We start from the raw sequence: 19,838 nt of genomic DNA, 5'->3' as shown, positions 1-19,838 counted from the left end.
TTAGATAGTCCCTTTAACATTTCATAAAATAAGGGCTTGGTGATGATGAACTCCTTTAACTTGACCTTATCTGAGAAGCACTTTATCTGCCCTTCCATTCTAAATGAGAGTTTTGCTGGATAGAGCGATCTGGGGTATAGGTCCTTGCCTTTCATGACTTGGAATACTTCTTTCCAGCCCCTTCTTGCCTGTAAGATCTCTTTTGAGAAATCAGCTCACAGTCTCATGGAACTTTTTTGTAGGTTACTGTCTTCTTTTCTTTTGGGCTTCTAGGATTCTCTTCTTAATTTTAATCTTGGCTAATGTAATTATGATGTGCCTTGGTGTGTTCCTCCTTGGATCCAACTTCTTTGGGACTCTCTGAGCTTCCTGGGATTTCTGGATGTCTATTTCCTTTGCCAGATTGGGGAAGTTCTCCTTTATTATTTGTTCAAAAAACTTTTTCACTTGTTGCTCTTCCTCTTCTTCTGGTACCCCTATAATTTGGATGTTGGGACGTTTAAAGTTGCCCTGGAGGCTCCTAAGCCTCTCCTCATTGTTTTTGAATTCTTATTTCTTCACTCTTTTCTGGTTGGATGTTTCTTTCCTCCTTCCACTCCATTGATTTGAGTCTCAGTTTCCTTCCCATCATTATTGGTTCCCTGTGCATTTTACTTTACTTCACTTAGTGTAACCTTTATTTTTTTCATCTAATTTGTGACCAAATTCAAGCAATTCTGTGAGCATGATGATTACCAGTGTTTTGAAATGTGCATCTGACAGGTTGGCTATCTCTTCATCATTTGGGTGTATTTTTTTCTGGAGCTTTGATCTGTTCTTTCCTTTGGGCCTTGTTTTTTTTTTTTTTTTTTTTTTTGTCTTGATGTGCCTGTTATGTATGAGGGGCAGAGCTTTAGGTGTTCACCAAGGTGGGGCAACACTCCTTGCTGGGTTGTGACACTGTATGTGGGGAAGGGGTCCAAGAAGGAACAACGGCAGTTGCTCTTCTCTCTGTCAGATTTCAGTCACTTCCCCTGCTTTCCAGAAGCAAACTGGGCCCTTCTGGTGCTGATTCCCAGGTGGGTGGGCTTGTGTACACTCTAGGACTCTGTGGGTCTCTGCAGCACACTCTCTTGTGAGACTGGGAGTTTCTCCTGGTACCTCGGCCCTGACAGGTGTTTTCAATCAGTGGTTTGAGATGACTTTATTTCCCTGAGCTGGGGTCCTGGGTTGCGCACTCTGTCCCGCTCCCCAGTTGTTTCTGCTGCTTCATTTGTGCATGAATGTGGGACCTCCCAGTCCACACTGGGCCACAAAACTAGGTCTGTCAGCTGCTGCCTTGTGCGCCCAGGTCCACCAGCCACTGCTTTGCCTCAACCCCTCTCCTACTGGCCGCCCGACTCTGCCCTCCTACTGGTCAGGATGAATGTGTCTTCTTTAACTTCTTGGTTGTCGGACTTCCATACAGTTTGATTAGCTGTCAGTTCTGGATGGTTTGTTTTGGTTTTTAAATTGTTGTTGTCCTTCTTTTGGTGGTGCGAGGAGGCACAGTGTGTCTACCTATGCCTCCATCAAGCTGAAAGTCCTATATTTTTAATTTTTTGAGGACCCTCCATACTGTTTTCCATAGTGGCTTCATCGACTTACATTCCCACTAAGGGTGCATGAGTGTTTCCTTATCTCATCCTTAACAACATTACTCAGCTCCAAGTGGTGTGAGGTGACATCACCTTATGGTGCTAATTTGCATTTCCCGATGATTAGCGATGTTGAGCACCATTTCATGTGTCTGTTGGCCATTTGGAAGTCTTCTTTGGAAAAATATTGACTTCCTGTGCCCCTTTGTAATCATTACTTTTTTGTTACTGAGTTGTATGATTTGTTTATATATTTTGGATATTAACCCTGTGCGCAATATATGTTTGCAATTTCCCCTCTCCCTTCTGAGGGATGTCTCTGTAGGTACAGAATCCCACTCAGCTGGGAAGCCAGGCACTCACTCACTCCTCTCCCTTTCCACTTGGCATCACCTTGGGGGAGGGCTGGCAATGAAAAAGTTCTCTTTACCCTTTTGAATGTGCCTTGATTTCCTGAATCTACCATCAGGTTCAAGATGCAGGTTTTATTTTATTTCATGTGCTTTAAAGATTTAATTCATTTATTTTTAGACAGAAGGGAAGAGAGGTAGAAAGAGAGGGAAAGAAACGTCAGGGTGTGGTGGCCTCTCACATGCTCCCTGGGAGGAGAGCTGGTCTACCACCCAGACCTGTGCCCTGACTGAGAACAGAACTGGTGACCCTTTGGTTCACAAGCCAGTGCTCAATGCACTGAGCCACCATAGCCATGGTGCAGATTTTATTTTTAAGAGCCTCTATTACCTCTGGTCTTCAGAGTGGGTGCAGGAAGTTCTAGGAGACACAGTGGACCTGTTTCCCATGAGCGAGAGGAGAGGCTACAGGGCCAGCATATTTTTCTACTGCCTCATGGAATGCAGCCCAGGCAGCCCCCAGCTCCACGACACCACATGGGGTGTGATTTCAAAGCCGCTTCCCTCTTTACATTCCCATAAAGGCAGTGTTGGGTGAAACTGAATGGGAAGAACCAACTGCTCCTCAGAAAAGAAAAGACTATACATCTGTGGGAGGGTTGGAAGCTCACTCAGGACAGCTTGAACTCTCAATGGTGCTTTATTCCCATAAGAATTGTGTAGGGACTCAGCCTCCAGACTCCCTCCCAAAGAGGACAGATGCTGGGAAGAAAAAGGAAGCAGCTGGGGACAGTCCCCAAACTAAAGGGGAGAGAAGTGGACACTGCCCTTCACTCCCCCTTCCCCACAACCTCCACATAACTGTGAGCTTTTGGGTCATTTTAAATTAAAAATATTTATTTGGGTAAAAAATAATACAGGAACTGGACTGATGACAGACAATAATGAATGTTTACTGATCTCCCCTTGTTTTCAGTCTCAGTGAAGACAGAAAGCACAGGTTTGCGATGGGGTGGGGCTGCCAGGGGGCAGAATGAGTTGTGGGGAGGACATGGGAATTGTCTAGACACTTCTTCAGCTCCTCCTTCATCAGTTCCATCCATGGGGAAAACATGTGGAATAATGAGGAAAACGAACCAACAAAAAACAAGGAGGCCAAGACTGGTGTGGCTCAGGGAGATGGGACACCAAAGATCAGTACGTCTCCCTGAAGGGAAACCACACCTAAGACAGAGACAGGAATGATGCTGAGTTTCTCCCACTGAACATGACTCTGAATGCAGAAAGTACAAAAAGCAGCCATGTGATTTATACACGTAGACTCACACCAGGTCTTCATTACTCACCACTGGCTCCTCACATCAGAAGAGTAAATAGAATATTCACACACGGCCTTTGTTCACATCGTCTTCTCCCTCTCGGTGCTTCTCCTTGTCCCAGGCCCCTGTTGCTTTGGCCCACGTCTCTGCACCAGAGACCAGTTTGACTGTGTGTCTTGCTTTGGGTATGATCTGGGTCTTCTCCTCATTTTTCCTGATGTCCACATACACTCCAGACTTGGACTTCTTTTTCCCGTCACTGTGATGTTCACTCCAGGTGGCCTCACTGCACACACATGACTGGGCCCTGGGGAGGTGCAGGAGGCAGGCTCTGTACCAGACCCCCTGTGTCAGAGGGGGACTTCTGTGAAGCCTGTGTAACAGGTGACACCCTCTCTGAGGGACTGCAGCCAGTGTCATCCCCCTTAGGGCTCTTCCTTTGGTAGAGGACAGCGAGAGTCACAGTGATGACCAGGGAGAGATCCCCTGACCACAGCTGTCACTATGCCCACCACCACCCCAACCCGAGACTGAGGCCAAATCTCTTTCTCCATGAGGTAGAGCCAAATGTGTCCTTGCCGGGTGATGGTGTCAGGAGGGCTTTGCCATCACAGATGCAGGGGCCGTTGTGGATAAACTGCATGCTTTCCATGGTACTCGATGCTTCTTTCTTGCCAAGCTCCCCAGCCCATATGATTCTGTCCTGAAAGAGTAGGAAATTCCCAGGACACACTTGGCCTTGACAGTAGTGGGAAACGACACGGTGGTGTGAGTTCCCTCTGGCTGGAAGCTCCAGGAGACTGAGGCCAGTGGGCTGGTGGCATCTGTGGACTTGAACATGCATGTTCAAGCTTCCCTCAAGTCCATTGGCCATATACATTTCTTATGGGGCATATACCTCCAAAGCTGAGATGCCAGCAGCCAGCAGCCTGAGCCTCACAACCAGCACTGACCACAGACAGCGCCTGAGATCGGCGACCACAGTCAATGCACAGCCTCAGCGGGCTATGCCATCAGCCTCTGCTGGAGCCCCACACCTGTACTGCACACATCCTCAACTCTGCTGTTGTTCCCTGAGCCCTGGACATAGCACAGCCCCTGCACTGGGCAGAGCACCAGTCTCTTTCAATTTCTCACACGTATTGTACTCTAGTTGCACTCAGGACCGTTTGAATAAGCTGTTCTGTTTTGCATGGGACTTCAATGTAACAACTCCGGGAAACCCCAGACCCACACTTCCTGTCTACTGTGCCAGCTTCAGGCTCTGTCCTTCACCCTCCAGCTCCAGGACGGTGCAGCTGTAGGTCTGGCCATGGTCCCCCATGTCAGCTCCCTCCTGGTCCTTGGTGAGTGCTGGAATGGAGAAATAATGTGCCGGAACAGAGGGGGTGGGAGCCTGGGGAGGCATCTCCATCCCTTGTGAGTCCTGACTCCAGCCCAGGAGACTCATGGTCCCTCCTGGGGGTCTGACTTCTCAGCTCTAGCCTTGAACCAAGTCTGACCATGGAAGGTTGAGTCTTAGAAGCAGGTACCTGGGTGTGGGGACAGGTTCAGACTGAATACCTGTTTGGGAGAGGGGACTGGGTCTTTGTTGAAACTCAGAGGAAGAAGAAGGGCTGTGCTCAGAGGGAATGCTGAGGAGGGAACTGGACATTCTCAGGGGCTGAGCCCTGCCTCCATCAAGACCCGTGAGTGCAGCCTGGGAGGAGGCCGGGCGCTGGGCATTTTTCTCACCACAGCTTCTCTTCCAGTGCTCTGCCTGGCCCAGTCCATCCACATGCAGGAGGGTGAGTCTACCTTTTAAAATTTCATGTTCATGTATGTTGTGTTTTCTGACAAAATATTAATATTCCTTGGAGTCCTGTGATGGCTTATCTTCAGCTAGGAGGAGACCCAGACCCTTCTCTCTGTCTGAATGGGTCTGTTCTCACGCTGTTTGACCCACTGATCTGCAGAGACCCAGCCTTTCTTTCACTTCCACAGATGCCCTTGTTTGGCTCACTCGATCTTTCCCCAGGCTGACTCTCCTTTAGCTGGGCTGGGCTGGTTCACACTTGGCTTTCAGGTCTCAGCTCTGCACCTCTTCCGTGTGCCTCCCACACGAGGTCAGCTGTCCCTTTTCCAACACTCCCACACTCACCTGAGGCATGTGGCTTGGGGTTTGCCCGATCCCTTTACCAGCCTCTGCTCCCTCTTCCCTCCAGACAAGTAGGGAGGTCCTTGTGTGTGTGTCATGTTTGTGGGGCCAGTGGCACATGGGGCCCCTCTGTAGATGGATGGAGGGGAACTAGGATGTGGATGAAAGAACGAGTGAGGGAGCAACAGAGTGAACAGGTGGGGAGCCTCAGCCAGCTCCTGCCTCTATTGAGGATCTTGTGCTGTGGTTGCCATCCTCCTGTTTCAGGGCTATGAGCTCTCTCCTCCCCCTACCACATGTATTTCCAGGACCCTCAATACTAGAAATGGAAAGAGGCTGCAAAGGAGGTAGAAAATGCAGTGAGAATAGAGATCAGTGCTGCTCAGAGGATTGCTCTGTGGAAGGGAATCCCCACCTACTAGGGTCATGTGACCAGGTCTGGTTGGAGCCCCACCCCCCACTGGACTTCCAGTGGAGCTCTGCTGTCCTATTGGCCCCCACAGTGCCACCCAGCTGCCCTTCAGTCCCAGCCCAGGTCACTCCCACATCATAGACTCCTATGTCCCTGTCCCTACACATGACCTGTCATCCTCACTGGTAGCCTGTCTTTCAGAGTCTCTGTCCCCTAAAACATGGCTGTGGGCAGAGAGATGTACCCAGGACCCCAGCCTGCTCTGGCACCTCCCATGTCACCCTGAGAAAAGCCCAACATGTGACCAGGACTCAGGGTCCTGTGTCAGGGGTGTCACTCTGCAGTGATGAGGATTCAGTCACTGGAGTGGCTGTTGGGGGTGGTGTTTGGGGAAAGGATAGTGGGTTGTTATAAATTGGGTTGTGGGGATGGTCACACAACTTTGAAAATTTCCTAAAAGCACGGACGTGAACCCAGAAAATGGGGGGGCTGAGAGTGTGGTGACATCCTCCTGCGGGACCCTGAGATCTGCTCTGCTTCCTCCCAGGGACATTTCCCAAGCCCTCCATCAGTGCTGAAGGGGGCCCTGTGATCCGCTGGGGTCAGCCTGTGACCATCGTGTGCTGGGCCCCAGCTGGGGCTGAGGCATTCCATCTGGAGCAGAATGGAAGATCTGTCCATTGGGATCAGAGAAATGTGTCTCAGTGTGGTTCACCCTGGGCAGAGGCCACATTCCACATTGATGCAGTGAATGAATTCACTTCTGGGAGTTATTTCTGCTCTTACCATAAAAGATCCAGCAGGTCTGAGTGCAGTGAGCCCCTGGAGCTGAAGGTGACAGGTGAGGATGGCTCCACTCCACCCTCAGGTTTGCCCCAGGTCCCTGCACCCTGTCCCCACCCCTGTCCTCTGTCCCAGGCTCCCTGCCCTCCTGCTCCCCAGCCCCTCTGCACTCATATCCTTTGACCCTCACCCCTGTCTCAGGGCCCTGGAGCCCTGGACCCTTCCTGACACTATAATGGCCTGGATACTGAGCCCAGCATTGTTGTGGACACAGAGCTTTCCCTGCAGGGCTGGGTGGGGAGTGAACTCCCAGAGATCAGGTGGGCACAGACCCTCTTCAAGGAGACAGGTGTCACACCCTGCAGGATGGTGTTTTACTGTTCTTTTTCCTGGGCCAGACTTGGTGGGGTCCCAGGTAATGAGTCTTCTCTGCACAGTTGATCTTTTTTGGAAACTCATGTGGTCCAGGTACCATAACAGGGCTAGATGTTGCTTTGTGGAATTTTGGGGCTAAAGCTGTCCTTACCCAGTGTGTTCAGGCCTGAGATGTCCCAGACTCAGAGTCCACTGGGGACACTCTGACATTCTCCATGTGCTCCTGGGTTTCACAGGAGCAATTCCTTGCTGACTCATGCGGTCAGGAGCAGCATGGTAGTGGGAGGTAAGAGGAGTGACCACTTCCTCTCAGCAGAAAGGAGCAGGGGGCTCTCCATGACTCCTGGCCTCCATTTCTCAGGAATGTGAGGTGTCATCTGGGACAGGGTGATGGACTGATGTGGCCTGTGGGTGGAAGTTCAGGGTGGAAAGAGGCCAGACCGAGTGGGATGGACCCCAGGCAGTCCCCAGATAGCATCAGCCTTCTACTGCCCTGTTCACAGGAGGCCCCAGAGTCATCAGTTCCATTCCTGGGACACCCACAAAGCCCCCCTGGACAGCTGGTGAGTACAGACCACAGGGGTTTTGCGAGGCTCTGAGCTTGGGGCCAGTTTCTGGGGCCCAGCTGTCTGCCATGGGCTAGGAGAGTCAGTGAAAGACAAATACCATATGATCCCGATTTTATATGGAGTCTAAAGAACAAAATAGAAACAGAGGCACAGATACACAGAACAGGCTGACAGCTGTCAGAGGGGAGGGGGTTGGGTTTCGGTGAACAAGGTGAAGGATTAATTTTTTTTGTGTGTGTGTGTGTGTGTTTATTTATTTATTTATTTATTTATTTTATTTCAGTTATTGTTCAAGTACAGTTTTCTGCCCCCTACTCCCGTTCCAGCCCCTCCACCCAACCCTCTCCCCTTCCCCCCATTATCCCCCACCCTTAGTTTTTGTCCATGTGTCCTCCAAATTTGTTCCTGTAATCCCTACCCATTCCCCCCTGAAATTCCCTCTTCTCTCCCCTCTGGCCACTGTCAGACTATCCCCTATTTCAGTGTCTTTGGTTATATTTTGCTAGTTTTTTGTTTTGTTTTGTTGTTTAGATTCCTGTTAAAGGTGATATCATGTGGTATTTGTCTTTCACTGCCTGGCTTGTTTCACTTAGCATAATGCTTTCCAGCTCCATCCATGCTGTTGCAAAGGGTATGAGCTCTTTCTTTCTTTCTGCTGTATAGAATTCCATTGTGTAACTGTACCATAGTTTTTTGATCCATTCATTTACTGATGGGCATCTAGGTTGCTTCCAGCACCTAGCTATTGTAAATTGTGCTGCTATGAACATCGGGGTGCAAAGGTTCTTTTGTATTGGTGTTTTAGTGTTCTTAGAATAGAGTCCCAGCAATGGAATTGCTGGGTCAAAAGGCAGATCCATTTTTAGTTTTCTGAGGAAGTTCCAAACTGCTTTCCATAATGGTTGTACCAGTCTGCAGTCCCACCAACAGTGCACTAGGGACCCCGTTTCTCCACATGGGTGAAGGATTAATTTAAAAAAATTTACATATATGTGTAAATTTTTATTTCCATCCTCACAGAAAGTTCCACCAGCAGAGCAGCACTGGAAGGAACAGGTGAGTGTCCCAGAGCCAGGGAGACACCCTGGGTGGGGAGCAGGGACATCATCCATGTGGGTGTGAACATGCCAATATATATATATACACACATATATATATAAATACACACATATATACATATATGTATTTGATGCATAGACACATTTATTTAATTTCAATATCAATAGATTCAATAAAACGTGGTTACCAATTTGGACAGGACTGACGTACGGTATTTCAATCCTCACAGAAAGTTCCACCAGCAGAGCAGCACTGGAAGGAACAGGTGAAGGTCCCAGAGCCAGGGAGACCCCCTGGGTGGGGAGCAGGGACACCCAGAACCTCCTCTGCCCAGCTCTGGCCTTTGACCCATGTCCCCCTGAGTCCTCACTCCTAGGACACATGCAGACAAATTCCCTGGACACTAAGACCAGCAGTGAGTGATGGGGTCAGAGGGCCATGGACCTGGAGATTGCCTTTTGGGGGAGGGAGAAAGAATGGGGTTCCGTGTCCATCACATTCCATCTCTGCCATTGTCCTGTGGACAGAGGATGTCCCCACTCAGGATCCCGGTTTCATAAAATGGGGGTGATGGTTCCCGTGTGGCAGGATTACAAGGCATGTGAGAGATCATCCATGTGGGTGTGAACATGCCAAGCCCCCAGCACAGGCATGGTATGCAGTAGGTGCTCAGTAAATGCACACTACTGATACCTTGGTTCCATCCCCCATGCTCCCCCAAGGCTGTCAACAGAGCATCTTTATATTCTTGTTGGGATCTTGTTGTGGCCTTTCTGTTTTGTCTCCTCATACTGGCCCTTCTCTTAGTCCACCGTCAGTGTCAGAAAAAAGGTGGTAAGTCTCAGGGTCAGGGCAGGGTCATGTGGGAAGGCATTTGGGGTGCTGGGAAGACAGCCTCCCTCCTAGTTCACACCCCTGACTGTCTTCAGGGCCCCCCAGCAGCAAGGATAAGGAGCCAAGGCCCCAAGAGAGGTGAGGCCCCTTGGGGGTGACCATGCACCCCCTCTTCCACTTCTCTGCCTCCAGGTGCCCCCCATGCTCACCTGTGCTCTCTCCTCAGGCTCAGCCCGACAGGTGACCTCACAGAGAGCCCAGCAGGTAAAGGGACAAGGAGAGGGGACCTCTGGGAGGAGGGAAATGCATATTGAGTGCCATTCCAGAAGCAGTGGTGGTGGGAGGGTGTCTGGGAACATTATGGGCTCTTCTGGAGGAGGAGGGTATGAAATCTGACCCTGTGAGTTCTCAGGCACATTTGGCTTCAAAGGTCCACCCCAAGAGCTGACCACTGTTCTCTCCCCTCCAGATGTGTCCACCACAGTGGATGAACTTCCTGAGGGAAACGGAGACATGGACAGCCCAGTGAGTCCTTGTATTTGCCACTGGTTTTGGAATAACAGCACCCCCACTTTAACGGGCTCACAAAATCATCCCAGCATCCTGGTTGAGGATTTGGAAGCAGATGGGATGTGCTGGATGGTGCTGGCTCAGGGACTCTCATGAGGTTGCTGTGCAGACGACCAGGGCTGCATCCAGCTGAAGGATTGATCGGGGCTGTATGGTCCATGTGTAGGGTGGGACCCCTGCAGGGGTGGGGGTGGGAGGCCTCAGTTCCTCTGCAGGCAGGTGGGCTCCTCCATGGAGCCGGCCTCCCCAGAGGGTGGGATCCCAGAGGGGATGGGCCAAAGCCACAGTGTCTTTTGTGACCCCTCCTTGGAGGTGACAGGCCCTCACTTGTGCCATGTTCTGTGGGTCACACAGACCAACTCTGACTCTGTGTGGAAGGAGGCCACACAATGGAGATTTGGGAGGAGGGATGACAGGGGCCAAATGGAAGCTGTCTTCCCAGTCTTTCCTTCCCACTGCCCCCTACCCCTCAGCCTCGGCCACACTAACTTAGCCTGGGAGTGTCCCTCAGAGCTTTGCTGCAGGAGACCTCCAGGAGGTGACATATGCCCAGCTGGACCAATGGGCCCTCACACGGAGAGCAGCTCACACCAAGTCCCCACAACCAATGGAGCCCACAGCTGAGTCCAGCATGTATGCAGCCCTCCCCAGACCCTGACTTCATGTCCACCTGGCCTCTGTACCTGGAGACACAGGATGCCACTCTTGCAAAGGCTGTTAGCAGCCTCTTGGAGGACTTCTCTGTTAAACTGTCTCCTTCCTGAAAGTCATCAACACAGTTTTGCTGGAGGCAAGACCTGGACTTTGGGGACCCCTACTGAAGAAGTAGGAGGTTCCCTAAGCAGGAGGTCCCACCTACAACCCACCAGCTTGGTGAAGCACAGTTGTAACTCTTGTTTCCAGAGACCCAGCTACTGGCACCTGGCTGTTTCAAGAGATCCATCTAATGTTTTCCAGCAGTTTCCAGAGTGCCATCCAATGTCCAGCAGTTTCCAGAGACCCAGCTAATGCTGCTCAGCTGGTTTCACCCCACCCACCTTATGGGGTCAAACTGGCTGCCCTATCAGGTTAAAAGGAGTCTGTACCCTAAGAACCTCTAGGGGGCACCAGCGTCTCCTTCAGATAATTTAGCTTTTTTTTTTTTTTTTTTTTTTTTTTTTTTTTAATAGAAAGAAGAAGAAACTTGCATGCCTGTTACAGGTCTGGTATTAAAAATGTTATTCTATTTTAAAAGTTCAACCAAAACTCAACCAGCTCTTTTAAACGTGCAGTTGGTACTTTAGCTCTGCGCAACATTAGCATATCGAATTCTGGTTCAAACCCTCCATAGTACCTGCAGTCTTTCCTCTGTCTTGATTTTTTAAAACTAAGCAGTGAGATACTCACACACTTGCTCAAGGTCGGCTACCTCTGACCACAGGAGAGGAAAACATGTCTATCCAGGAGGTTTCTGTCCTGGCTCAGCCAGGGTGGCTGTCCAGCCTTCCTCCTCAATTATAAATTGTGCTGATCTTTCTTGTGCCATTTCTACTCAGGGGTGATTTTCCTCCAGCAATTTCCTTTCCAATTCTCTATTTTTATCTTTAATTTCTTGGGGTTCCATTATGTATTGAATTTCTGTCTTTTTGTATGTCATCTCTTTGTTATTTTGGATCTATTAGTGCATTCGTCTGGGCTCTCCAAGGACACAGAACCAGTAGGTTCTGATTTATACATTATTTAGAGACATAGAGAGTAAGGATGGATTCAGTACAGGAACAAGCTCACAGGTCACAGAACCTGCAAGTCCCACCAGCTGCCGTTTGCCCATGGTGGCGTCCCAGGAGAGCCGGTGCTGTAATTCTGTCCACAGATGCCAGGTTCCCTGTAGCACACCAGAACGTCAACTGCTGTGGCCACAACACCCTGAATCCTCAGGTTCACTTCCTGGGTTCTTCCCCAGGGCAGAGTCCATGGTCTGAACCTTCTGTTTCTTGGAGGTGCTGGGTGACTGGGAATCGAGAGCATGGGGCCCTGGGCAGGTGGGGTAGAGGCCCAGAATCATAATGTACATGAGCCTTGGTGCCAGGAGGAAGGATGCACTCCCAGAGCTTGATGGTCTTCTTGAGCAGCAGTGACCACAGGACTGGGTGCCCCCTGGGCTGAGCTCATGTCTGGGGAGAGCCCTAGGTCTGGGCTCTTAGAGAGGCTGAGCCCCACCCCATCCAGGAGGACATGACAGCAGGCCTTGCAGACACCTTCTCTTCTCTTTCTGACCTTACCTGGCTGACCGAGGGCAATGACGATGTCCCTTTCCACTGACCCCAGCTTTTTCTGGGAGACTGCCTGCTTAGTTCTGTGGCCCAGCAGCCCCTCCCTGGGCTGTGACCCTGAGGCACCTCAGATTTTTCCCTTCAGGTCCTGATTCTCCTCCTCTTGGGGCCGGGCCCTCCCCTGTGAGGTCAGAATCATGCGACTCCCTGTAGTGAGGGACAGAGGCTAGTAGTCCACCTTCTCTCCTACACATAGTGCCTGTGATTTGTGCCATAAATGACCTAGAGACACCCACAGCATTCATTTAGAACTCCAGCCCCCAAACCCATCTTGTTCTTTGCAAACACAACCTTCCTTGAAGCCCCTCTCACCAAAGTTTGGAGAAAACAACAGTCTGTGTAGTCCATTTGTCTCTGTAGACTTAGTGGCTTTTAGTTTAGATAGAACTGAGCCAACTGGGAGGCAGGTGGGTGCTGAGCACAGCCCAGGGTCACAGACACACAGGGACACAGAAAGAAAGGCATGGTGACTGAGCAGGGTGCCACCGGCCCTGGAGAGCATGGGGAGGGTAGACTGAGCACCCTTTCCCTGTGCCAAGTTCCTCTCTGTGACCCCCCAGTCATCACATGAAGGTCTCAAGAGAGCTGTATGGTTTTCCTTCTGCACTTGGGAAACCAAAGTGTTTGCATAAGTGTGTTGCTGGGGACTGTCAGCCTGTGGAACCAGAACCTTCCCTGGGAAGACAGGGAAGTCTCCCTGCTTATGCTGTCCATGTATTTCTGTATCTAAGTATCTATCTATGTACCTAAGTCTTTATGTATCTGTTACTATCTATGTATCAAAGTGTCTATGTGTCTACCTATGTAACCATTGGTCTATGTATGCATCTATGTAACTTTCAATCTATATATTTATGTATGTATTCATGTATCTGTATGAATATCTATGTATCTAAGTGTGTATATGTCTATCTATGGTAAATATGTATCCATGTACCTGTTATTTACTTATCTATCCATCTACCTGTCCTCTACTTCATTTATCATCTCTTTGTATCTCCATAGACCTATCTTTTTAAAATATTTTTTATTTTTTTATTTTAGTCATTGTTCCAGTACAGTTTTCTGCCTTTTGTTCCCATTCCAGCCCACACACTCATCCCTCTCCACCTGCCTCCCACTTCCAGCCCCCTAGTTTTTGCCCATGTGTCCTTTATATTTGTTCCTGTAAACCCTTCCCATTGTCCCCTGAAATTCTCTCTTCTCTCCCCTCTGGTCACTGTCAGCCTGATCTCTATTTCAGTGACTTTGACTATATTTTGCTGGTTTGTTTGTTTTGTTATTTAGGTTCCTGTTAAAGGTGAGATCATATGGTATTTGTCTTTCACTGTCTTGCTTATTTTGCTTAGCATAATGCTTTCCAGCTCCATCCATGCTGTTGCAAAGGGTAGGAGCTTCATCTTTCTTTCTGCTGCATAGAATTCCAGTGTACATGTGTACATGTACCATAGCTTTTTGATCCATTCATTTACTGATAGGCATCTAGGTTACTTCCAGCACTTAGCTGTTGTAAATGGTGCTGCTATGAACATTGGGGTGTATAGGTTCTTTTGGATTAGTGTTTCAGGGTTCTTAGGATATAGTCCCAGCAGTGGAATTGCTGGGTCAAAAGGCAGATCCATTTTTAGTTTTCTGAGGAAGTTCCATACTGCTTTCCATAGTGGTTGTACCAGTCTGCAGTCCCACCAGCAGTGCACTAGGGTCCCCTTTTCTCCACAACCTCTCCAACACTTGTTGTTTGTTGCTTTGTTTATGAAGGCCATTCTGACTGGTGTGAAGTGGTATCTCATTGTGGTTTTACTTTGCATCTCTCTGATGGCTAGCAATATTGAACATCTTTTCATGTGTGTCTGGATCCTCTGTACGTCCTCCTTGAAGAAGTGTCTGTTCAAGTCCTTTGTCCATTTTTTAATTGGGTTGCTTGTTTTCTTAGAGTGGAGTTGTGTAAGTTTTTCATATATTTTGGAATTTAAACTCTTGTCTAAGGTATCATTGGCAAACATATTTTCCCATACAGTTGGTTCTCTTTTTATTTTAATACTATTTTCTATAGCTGTGCAGAAGCTTTTCCTTTTGATGAGGTCCCATTTGTTTTTTCTTTCCTTTATGTCCCTTGCTCTAGGGGACATGTCAGTAAAAATGTTTCTGTGTAAAATACCTGAGAGTTTCCTACCTACATCCTCCTCTAGGACTTTAATGGTGTCACGGTTTATATTTAAGTCTTTAATCCACTTTGAATTAATTTTTGTGTAAGGTGTAAGTTGGTGCTCGAGTCCATACACCTAACTTTTATTTGTATCTCTATCTTTACCCATCTGTGATGCAGTTAATACCATAGGTCTTTAGATTGACATGGGTTCAGCCTGGTTATGAAATATCTCAGTAGAAAAATCTTTCTGAAACCAAAACCTCTCTGGGCCCAAGGAGTGGATGTTAGAGTTGGGCCTGGGGGCATCCAGACTCACTTCCTATGAGACCGTGGAAATGAGCCCACAGCATCGATGCTGCACACTTCCCAACCTGTAGGGCTCTGTCCTCCCACCCAGAGGACAAGGACAGAGGGGGCAGTGAGAGGCTGGTTATGGGCCCCAATACTACCGCCCTTCTGGATGTCTGTGAGTTGGAACACAGGGGCAGAGCCCAGGGACAAAATGGGTGGCATTCAGGGTGCGGTCCAGGCCCCACCTCAGTCCAGCCTCTAGTCCAGCACCTGCTGGGCCCTGAGAGAGAGTCAGTCATGCAGGCCCTGCCCACTCTGGGGCACCAGGACCTCAGCCTCCAGAGGAGGGACTAGGAAGTCCCCTAACCTGTTCTGACCCCAGGAAGGGACAGGCCCGATACAGAAAGGCCATGGGAAGTCTGGGTGGGACGTGCCTGGGAACTTGAGTGACACCCACGACAGAAGAAGGAAGCTGTCCCCTGGGAGTCATGTGGATCAGGGTGGTTTGGAAGTTGCAGTGGAGACAAATTCTTTCCCTGTAGCACACTGAGCTTGACTTCCAGTTAAGGAGACTAAACAGTGGACATGTTTACCCTGGGCCTTCGCTTGCCACTCACTCAATGACTGTGCTGGGTGATCCACACCCAGGAGAGGACTCATTTTTACACCTCTAATCCCTCCCACCCAAAGGGCCACTCTGACTGGAGTCCTGTGGGTTCCAGGGGGGGCTGTACTGTGGTTCAAGTTGAGGAATGTCCCTCCCAAGTCTCTCCTGATGGCTGAAAACACCTCTGGCACCTCACACTGGTCTCCAGACCCCTCAGAGCCAATAAATGCAAAACTGGACCCCTGGTTCTCACCCATTCACACCCAACTCCTCATCAGTCTGCTCCTGTTTTCTCAGGGAGGATGGAGAGTCCCGGACCAGGCAACACAGTCACCCCAAATTCCCTGTATGTCCCTCCTCATGTCCCTCCATCCCAGATCCATACTGATTTCCCTCCACGTGTCCTCACATGTCCTCACGTGTACCCATTTCCCTGCTGGGGACTCTGTCCCCAATCTGAGCTCCTTCACTCCCGCCTCCACAGAGGCTATTGGGTGTCCAGGGGATCCTCCCTGCCATCACTGCTTGGTCTGTCCTGGAGGTGAACTTAGAGAAATATTGATTCTTTCCATCGGAAACCCTTAATTGGTTGGATGAAGGTACATCAGATACCTTATCCATGTGTCTCTTCTGGCCGTGTCTACCTCCAGTCACCTGCCCTACTCTCTGTGACCCCTTGTCACCAGACACATTGGGTTTCTCTCAGTTTCTCTTGTCTTCAATTGACAAAGATGTATCAAAGATATTCACACAGGACAACAATTGAACACAGAAAGCAGGGAAGTTGGTGGTTTTCCCAGCTGGACACACTCCATGGAACAGCAGCAGAGGGTCTGGGATCTCACCTCTGAGGCATCGTCCCTTCCAGATGCTGCCTCACACAAGTCACCTGTCATTCTGCCAGTGGTTGTCCTGCCAATAAACAGATGCAGAAAGCGCTCTTTCCTTTAGAAACAACCCCACTGCTGCCCTCTGTGATCACGGACAGGAATGTGGGGACACAGGAAATAGGGTCCCAAGACCCACAGCAGTGGTGTGTCCTGAGGAGGAAGTGGTGGCATGTGAGAGCCCCTCCCTCAGAAGAGGCTGCCCCAGAGCCCAGGGCCAAGGGCTGGTGATGGCCCAGCTGTGTATGGGAGGGTTCAGTGGGGTGTCTGCCAAGTGCTGACCCATGAGGGGGCTGGCTGGGTGGGGAGGTGATGGGTCAGACAGGAGGCAGCACAGGGAGCAGAGGACAGGAAGCCACCTATGTGACCATTAGAGGGCAGGCCGGCAGGTGCTCTGGTGGTAGCTCTCTGTCTGCCCAACAGAAATGGAAGTTTGGGCATTTGTATGGGGGGTACTGGGATTGTACAGTGTGTTCACAAGGCCTGATGAGAAAGGGGGCAATGAGATGCCCCTTTTCTCTGTAAGAGTGACTGTCAGGAAGCATCACAGGTAAACCCCACACCTGTTCTAGAGAAGGTGTCCTTTCTGCCTAACACACCAAGGCTCACCAGAGTTCTGTCTTCTCAGCTACATTTAGAGAAGAGAGACCATCCAGCATCCCACCCTCCCCTCCCCAGCATGCATGAGAGGGCCTCAAAGGGTCTTGTCTTCAAAGTGGGTGCAGGAAGGGCTGGGTGACAAGGTGGACCTGTGTGAACCTCTGCCATGCCTGACCACAGACAGTGCCTGTGATTTGGGACCACAGTCACCACCCAGCCCTGGTGGGCACCACCATCTGCCTCTGCTGCAACCCCACCACGGTTCCAGGCACTGTCTCAGTCCTGCTGCTGTTCCCTGGGTCCTGGGCTTGGGCACAGACTTCTGTATAGGGCAAGGCATCTGTCTGTCTCAGTGTCTCACAGGAATTGTACTCAACCTACACTCAGGACCATCTGCATTAGCTCTTCCCCTTTGCTCCAGGATGTTGATGTAGCAACTCCCTGAAAACCCCTGACCCCACACTTCCTGACCACTGTGCCAGCTGCAGGCCCTGTGTTTCACCCTCAGGTTCATGTCTAGCCATGGGCCCCCATGCTAGCTCCCTCCTCGTCCTCAGTGAGTACTGGAATGGAGGGATAACATCCTGGGACACAGCGGGTGGGAGCCTGGGGAGGTGTCTTCATTCCTTTTGAGTCCTGACTTCAGCCCTGGAGACTCGTGGTCCCTCTGAGGGGTTTGACTCCTCAGCTCTGGTCCTAACCCACGTGTGACCATGGGAGGTTCAGTCCTAGAAGCAGGTACCTCGGTGTGGGGATAGTTTCAGACTGAGTGCCTGCTTGGGAGAGGGGACTGGGGCTTCCTTGAAACTCAGAGGAAGAGCAAAGGCTTTGCTCAGAGGGAATGCTGAGGAGGGTGCTGGACATTCTTGGGGGCTGAGCCCTGCCTCCATCAGGGCCCCTGAGTGCAGCCCTGGGAGGAGGCCAGGTGCTGGGAGGTTTTCTCACCACAGCTTCTCTTCCAGTGCTCTGCCTGGCCCAGATCATCCATATGAGGGGGGATGAGTCTACCTTTTAAAATTCCATTTTTCATGAATGTTGTGTTTTCTTACAAAGTATTATTTTTCCTTAGAGTCCTGTCATGGCTTATCTTCAAGCAGGAAGAGACCCAGGCCCCTCTCTCTGTCTGGATGGGTTTGTTCTCACGCTGTCTGACCCACTGATCTGCTGAGACACAGCCTTTCTTTCACTGCCACAGACACCCTTGTCCCGCTCGACCGGAACTCCTTCGAGGCTGACTCTCTTCTCAGTGGGCTGGGCTGGTTCTCCTTTGGCCATTGTATCTCAGCTCAGTGCCTCTCCCCTGTGCCTCCCTGATGAGATCAACTGTCCCTGGTCAGCCCCAAGACACCCACACTCACCTGGGGCACTTGTCAGTGCAGTGGCTGTTGGTTTGCATGATCCCTCCATCAGCCTCTGTGCTCCCTCTTCCCTCCAGACCAGCAGGCAAGTCCTTGTGTGTGAGACTCGTGTTTGTGAGGCCAGTGGCACATGAAGCCCCTCTGTAGATGGACAGAGGGTGACTAGGATGTGGATGAAAGAGTGAGCGAGGGAGCTAGTAAACAGATGGGGAGCCTGTGGGGACCCTCTAGCACCTGCCTCTATTGGGGATCACGTGCTGTGGGTGTCATCTTCCTGTTTCAGGGCTATGGGACCTCTCCTCCACCCTCCCCAGCCATGTGGCTCACATGGGGTTTCAGAACCCTCAATAGTAGAAATGGGAACAGGCTTCAAGGAAGGTAGAGAATGCATTGGGAATCCCTACCCACTGGGGTTATGTAACCAGGGTGGGTGGAGCTCCATCCCCATGGCCTTCCAATCCCCATTGGTCCCTGCAGTGTCACTCAGCTGACCTTCAGTCCCAGCCCAGGTCACCCCCACATCTCAGACTCCTGCTTCCCTGTCCCCACATGTGACCTATCACCCTCACCCTCTGCCTCCCTCCCAGTGTTTCTGTCCACTAGATAGTGACTGGGATCAGGGATTCAACCTCTGGCCTCAACCAGCTCTGACCCCTCCTGTGTCACCCTGAGAATAGCCCAACATGTGACCAGGACTCGAGGTCCTGTGTCAGGGGGGTCACTCTGCAGTGATGAGGATTCACAGTCACTGGAGTGGTTGGGGGGGTGGTGTTTGGGGAAAGGATGGTGGGATTTTCTAAACTGGGTATGAAGATGGTTACACAGCTCTGCAAGTTTGCTAAAAACATGAAAGTGAATCCAGAAATCAGGGGACTGTGAGAGTGGTGACTTTCTCCCAAGGGACCCTGAGATCTGCTCTGTTTCTTCCCAGGATTCATGCCCAAACCCTTCATCAGGGCCCAGCCGGGTCCTGTAATCCCCTGGGGACAGCCTGTGACCATCATGAGCTGGGGCCCAGCTGGGGCTGACGCATTCCTTCTGGAGAAGAAGAATGGAACATATTTCCGTTGGGGTGAAAGAAATGTGTCTCAACATGGTGCTCACTGGACAGAAGGCACATCCCACATTGACTCAATGAATGAACTCACTGCTGGGAGTTATTGGTGCCACTATCTCAAAGGGCCCAGGTGGTCTGAGCGCAGTGAGCCCCTGGAGCTGAAGGTGACAGACGAGGATGTCTCCACTCCACCCTCAGGTTTGCCTCAGGTCCCTGCACCCTGTCCCCACCCCTGTCCTCTGTCCCAGGCTCCATGCCCTCCTGCTGGCCCTCAGCCCTGTGGATACCCTGCCCCTTAGCACTCCTGTCCCTTGGACTTCACGCCAGCTTCGGGGCCTGAAGCCCTGTTCCCATCTGGACACCAGGATGGCCTGGACACTGACCCCCAGCATGGCGTGGGCTGGGGGAGTGTCTTGCAGGGCTGGGTGGAGAGTGGACTTCCAGGGACAGACCCCCTTTAAGGGATGGTTGGTCTTTCACTCAGAATGTTTTTCAGCTGTTTTTGTGCTCTTGGGCAGACTCAGTGGGGACCCGAGGAAGTGTGACCCCTGTG

At 50.6% G+C, this 19,838-nt stretch overlaps 1 protein-coding gene and 1 pseudogene across 1 annotated transcript in view; one reads left to right on the top strand and one right to left on the bottom strand.

Annotated features, from left to right (window-relative positions):
• Positions 1 to 11,161, top strand: part of LOC114510690 (leukocyte-associated immunoglobulin-like receptor 1) — a 137,102-nt gene extending 125,941 nt beyond the window's left edge. The window contains exons 6-8 of the mRNA XM_036012661.1: positions 9,681 to 9,718; positions 9,924 to 9,979; positions 10,536 to 11,161. Of these exons, the coding sequence (XP_035868554.1) occupies positions 9,681 to 9,718; positions 9,924 to 9,979; positions 10,536 to 10,682 (241 nt within the window). The 3' untranslated portion in view covers positions 10,683 to 11,161. The remainder of the gene's footprint in view (positions 1 to 9,680; positions 9,719 to 9,923; positions 9,980 to 10,535) is intronic.
• Positions 3,349 to 4,180, bottom strand: LOC114510691 (annotated as a pseudogene).
• Positions 11,162 to 19,838: the final 8,677 nt, after the last annotated feature.

Source organism: Phyllostomus discolor, chromosome 12 (assembly GCF_004126475.2).
Source record: "Phyllostomus discolor isolate MPI-MPIP mPhyDis1 chromosome 12, mPhyDis1.pri.v3, whole genome shotgun sequence".
Lineage (NCBI taxonomy): Eukaryota > Metazoa > Chordata > Mammalia > Chiroptera > Phyllostomidae > Phyllostomus > Phyllostomus discolor.
This window is presented reverse-complemented; position numbering and strand designations above follow the sequence as displayed.